The sequence below is a fragment of the Meleagris gallopavo genome, chromosome 2 (genome assembly GCF_000146605.3).
Source record: "Meleagris gallopavo isolate NT-WF06-2002-E0010 breed Aviagen turkey brand Nicholas breeding stock chromosome 2, Turkey_5.1, whole genome shotgun sequence".
NCBI classification, from domain to species: Eukaryota; Metazoa; Chordata; class Aves; order Galliformes; family Phasianidae; genus Meleagris; species Meleagris gallopavo.
This window is the reverse complement of record NC_015012.2, coordinates 103,375,170-103,379,972: the sequence shown is the minus strand read 5'-3', so window position 1 is coordinate 103,379,972 and position 4,803 is coordinate 103,375,170. Positions and strand designations below refer to the sequence as shown.

General features: G+C 57.9%; 1 protein-coding gene and 1 non-coding gene across 2 annotated transcripts in view; both read right to left on the bottom strand.

The window, feature by feature from the left end:
* Positions 1–9: 9 nt before the first annotated feature.
* Positions 10–173, bottom strand: LOC116216386. Its single transcript, XR_004159069.1, has one exon. It is a non-coding gene; the product is annotated as a U1 spliceosomal RNA (small nuclear RNA).
* A 667-nt stretch (positions 174–840) lies between these two features.
* EIF2B4 (eukaryotic translation initiation factor 2B subunit delta) overlaps positions 841–4,803 on the bottom strand; it is a gene marked incomplete at its 5' end in the record, with an annotated part of 4,651 nt that continues 688 nt past the window's right edge. Inside the window, 10 exons of the mRNA XM_010708126.3 lie at positions 841–1,092; positions 1,208–1,388; positions 1,471–1,651; positions 1,805–1,932; positions 2,481–2,583; positions 2,779–2,855; positions 3,160–3,274; positions 3,471–3,562; positions 3,794–3,876; positions 4,071–4,313. Of these exons, the coding sequence (XP_010706428.1) occupies positions 890–1,092; positions 1,208–1,388; positions 1,471–1,651; positions 1,805–1,932; positions 2,481–2,583; positions 2,779–2,855; positions 3,160–3,274; positions 3,471–3,562; positions 3,794–3,876; positions 4,071–4,313 (1,406 nt within the window). The remainder of the gene's footprint in view (positions 1,093–1,207; positions 1,389–1,470; positions 1,652–1,804; positions 1,933–2,480; positions 2,584–2,778; positions 2,856–3,159; positions 3,275–3,470; positions 3,563–3,793; positions 3,877–4,070; positions 4,314–4,803) is intronic.

The following is a 4,803-nucleotide window of genomic DNA, read 5'->3' as shown; positions in this document are numbered from 1 at the left end:
CAAAGATGTCAGGGGAGAGCGCGAACGCAGTCCCCCACTACCACAAATTATGCAGTCGAGTTTCCCGCATTTGGGGAAATCGCAGGGGTCAGCACACCCGGAGTGCAGGGGATGAGCCTCGCCCTGGGAAAACCACCTGCCTGATCATGGTGTCTCCCCTGCCAGGTAAGTATGCTTTCTGCTCCCGCCGACCCGCTCCCCACGCCAAGCCACCAGCCCGCACCTCACGGTGACTCACATCCCTGATGATCTGCCCCACTCTGCTGTCTGCCCCTTCCTGACCTCCTCACCGAGGCCCACGCTTTACCCACGGAGGCCCACGGGAGGCTCCTACTTATGTGATGAGTTGCTCCGGCATGCCGCGCGCTGTTCCTATTTGCATAGCCCCACCCTTGTCCAGAAACCTCTACCCTAGCTGCTCTGATTCTCAGCTGCCTCATTTGCATGGCCACGCCCCCTCTGCTGGCTGCTCCTGCCATGGGCTCGGCTCGCGTTGCGGTGCGTCTGGGCTGCCGCTCTCCGATTCTCCGGCATAGCCCAGCCCGGCTCATGGGCACTGTGTAACCTCATCCCCGCTGATTTCTGCCCTCCCAGCCCTGCTGCTCCTGGTTCCGTGTGGCCAGAGATGGGAGCCTCCCTACACCTCCGGACCCAGGCTTCTCATCTCCGGCTGTTGTGGCGAGTGCGGTTGGGCTACTCCTGCAGGCTGGGAGGAGCTCCATGCATGCACTGTGCCAGCAGCTCCCAGGGCTGCACACCCCCAAAATGGCGCAGAACTGAGCCCAGGGTGCCACAGGCTGCCGCAAGTGCCTGGGTTTTTGCCACACCACACAAACGAGACACGTTACAGCCACGAGGCTTGGTTTATTAGGATCCATGCAGCTGCCCCCTACTGCTGATCCACGTTCTTGACGCGCAGTACGACAGGCACCGAGGTGCAGGGGATCATACCCAGGTCTGTGATAACCAGATCCACCAGATCAGGCGGCGTCACATCGTACACCAGGTTGAGGAGACGCAAAGACTTGTTCTCTGCCCAGCCGCCCAGCTGGGCCTGCCCCTTGCGCAGCACGATCAGATCATCGGGGTCATCTGCAGAGAGAGGGGATCAGAACCTCCAGGCAGGGAAATGACACAACAGTTCAGCCCACCAGAAGCAGGGGGAGGACTCAGATCCCAAAGTGGGAAAAAGGGGGTAGAGCCATACCCAGCTCGTTGGACACAAAGGAGTCTGTCTGCACCCTCTCGCAGAACTTGTACGTCTCGCAGCACACCAGCACAGGCACGTTGTAAGCCTTGGAGACCAGCGCGATCTGCGACGTCCCCACACGGGACATGACGGAGCCATTGGCCAGCAACGCGTGGGCTCCCAGCAGCACTTTGGACACCTGCCACGGAAGCACGAGGAAGCACCCATCGGCACCAGCGATCACGTGGCAGCCTCCCATCCCGAACTCGCTCGCTCCTCACCTCAGGCAGCACGTAAGAAATGGCGTTGATCATCACGTAGGTGCAGTGAATGCCGCGGCGCACCAGGCGTCGCAGCGTCTCCCGACCCTCCAGCCGCGGCCGGCTGTCCACCACGATGACACGGAACGTCCGGTCCGTCTGCATGTGTGCGTCGCACAGCGTGCGGTTCACCAGGGACGAGCTGTTGGGCACCTCAAGGGGTTGCTCTGCCTGGGCTGAGCTTTCACCCTCCAGACCCCACGCACCTGCCCCCCATCCGCCCCGATCGGGGTAGAGCTGAAGTCTGCCCTCGCTGAGAACGGTGTCACCCCTCCGGGCCCGGCTGTGCTCTTACCATCCGTACACCAGGATCACATCGTTGTCATTTATCTTCTCAAAGGCAGATTTCGAAATGGCTTCAGCTGCCAAAACAATCTTCTCCCGCAGGTAGTTGTCGATAGTGCCCTGCAGCTTCTCCTTTGCCTGAGGAGACGGTACCGTGGCAAACAGCATCATTTTGACCTTTGTCCTTTGCTACCTGGGATGACTGTGAGCTTAGCATTGCCTGTAAGCCCCATCCTGCTCCCAGCCTGTTTGCTGAGTGGCACCTCTGCTTCCAACAGGGGCTCTGTAGAACACGCAGGGCCAGCTCCTCTCCCAGCACAGGGCTACCAGCACACCATGGTGCCCCACTATGCACTGCGTGTGCTCTTTCTGCCGCAGCTTCATAGAATCATAGAATGCTCTGGGTTGAAAAGGACCACAATGATCACCCAGTTTCAACTCCCCTGCTATGTGCAGGGTCGCCAAGAACCAGACCAGGCTGCCCAGAGCCACATCCAGCCTGGCCTTGAATGCCTTCAGGGATGGGGCATCCTCAACCTCCTTGGGCAACCTGTTCCAGTGCCTCACCACCCTCTGACTGCTTGGCTTCCCCCATTTTACATCCTTGCTCCTGACAAACTCCAGCCTATTGGCCTACAGACACTAGCAGCTTGGTTGGAGCCTGCAGTTTGTGTGCAGCCACTCACCTCCTCCTCTCTCAGGGTGTCAGGGAGACATGAAATCTCCTTCTTGAGGAACTTAATGGCATTGCCCATGCTAACTGAGAGGGGCCGGCACTGGTTCAGGAAGCTGCAGAGAGGAAATGTGCTTAGCTCCAGGGTAGCCTGGAGGACAAGAATAGAAAAAGTGAAGATGCAGCTGGGCTGGGGATGGCAGCCAGAGAGGCAGAACCAAAGCCCCAGAAAAGCTCCAGTGGAACAGAAACCCGGAGAGAGGGCTGATGGACCACATCAGTCTCTCTACTCTGGCACTGGGTCTCCTCACCTGATGTGTGGCTTTAGTTTGGCCACTAGGTCCCTTGATAGTTCTTCATTAGGGGGAGTAGAGTAATCCCGAATCAGCTGAAACAAGAAGAGCAAGCATGAGTTTGGCCATGCACTGCATGTACCCCCAGGAGCTTGCAGACCAGGCACTCTGTGTACAGCACAACTTGATAAATTTTTGCAGAAAGGGAAATAGGGTGCTCTGGGACTCAAATCTGCACAACTAGAACAGGAGCCGAGCAGGACAGACACTTGAGGCCAGAGAAAAGAGGTGTGGAGGGGACTGAGCAGAACCATGGTCCCAGTAGCTGGGGGAGAGGAAGAGATGCTGGCACCTGGTATAACATCCCTACTGCCTGGTGGGCATAGGCAGCCCCCATACCTGTTTGAAGACTTCCAGCAGAGCGATGCAACGGGCATTGGAACCATTGATGATACCCTGGGAGTACTGGAGGCCGAGGCGCACCACAGCGGGGTGAATTACTGTGGAGGGGATGCTGCAGGGGCAAAGGTGAGAGAGCTGTCAGCTCTGGTGCTCCAGAGCCCAGAAAAGGATAAGGCATGCCTTCCACAGACAATCTGAGGGATGCAGTATGAAAAGATCTGTCAGCCCAGCCCTACTTGGTCCACGAGCATTTTACAGACAGGATGGCTGAAGCAGAGCCTCGGGCCTGGGCTGAGGAGGCCACATACCTCATCTGCTGTGTCAGCGGCTTCTTCCGGCTGTACTGGTGCAAGTGGGAGAACAGGTTGACCTTGGTACCATAGTCCTGCCTCAGAGGTACCTAACACCAAACAGCATCAATGATGACTTGTTCAAGGCTACTATCCAGCCCTGCTTGTTCCAATACCACTAATTTCACCCAACACTTACTGGTTGGGTTACATCAAAGGTTCCTTCTGCCCAGCAGAAGGCAAACCCCACTCCCCACCATGCCTGAACGTGACACCCAGCACACAGACCTAAGGCAGAACTGCCTTGCAGCTTTTATCTTACCGCCCAACCCTCCTCCTACCTGCTGGCGCTCCAGCTTCTTGGCCAACTTCCTCTGGGCAGCAGGGTCATCCACCTGCACGTGCTCTGGCAACCGCTTTACCACTGCGAGGATAGCAAAGAGGGTGGCATGAGGCAGCAGTGAACTGTTGTAACCCACAGCCCAGCCAGACAGCCCAATTGCAAGGCGCATCCAGTAACCAGGACATCACGGAAATGGTGCCAGGATGGGGCACACCCTACAGGACCCCAACCCGCTCACCCAGCAGCCCTCTGCACCCAAGCAGCGACGTCTTTACCAGATGGAGCCTCAGTAGGAGTCAGCCTGGGCTTGGCTGGCGCAGTTCCCTGTCCCAGCTCTGCTTTCTTGGCCTGCTTCTGGGCCCGCTCAGCCTCCTGCTTGGCCCGGCGCTCCGCTCGCAGCTCCGCTTTGCTCTTGCCCCCCACGGGCTTCTCGTTGTCGTTGGGGACATTGGCTGAGGCTGGGGGGGACGCAGGGTGAGGAGCAACTGTAGGAGACATGTGGAAAGAAGGGATGCCATTCAGACAGACCTCAACAGGCTAGAAAGGTGGGCCTGGGTGAACCTGATGAGGTTCAACACAGCAGAGTGCAAGGTTTTGCACTTGGGCCAGAGGAATCCCAGGCATCCATACAGACTGGAAGGAGCGGTCCTTGAGAGCAGCCCTGCAGAGAAGGACCTGGGGGTCCTGATGGATGAAAAGCTTAACATGAGCCAGCAGTGTGCCCTTGCAGCTGAGAAAGCAATTGGTATCCTGGGCTCCATCAGAAGAGGGGTGGCCAGCAGGGACAGGGAGGGGATTGTCACCCTCTATTCTGCTCTTGTGAGGCCCCATCTGCAGCACTGCGTCCAGATCTGGAGCCCCCAGTACAAGAAAGGCAGGGAGCTGTTGGAGAGGGTCCAGAGGAGCCACAAAGATGATCAGGGGGCTGGAGCACCTCCCCTACAAAGACAGGCTGAGGGAGCTAGGCTTGTTCAGCCTACAGAAAAGAAGGCTGTGGGGTGACCTCAT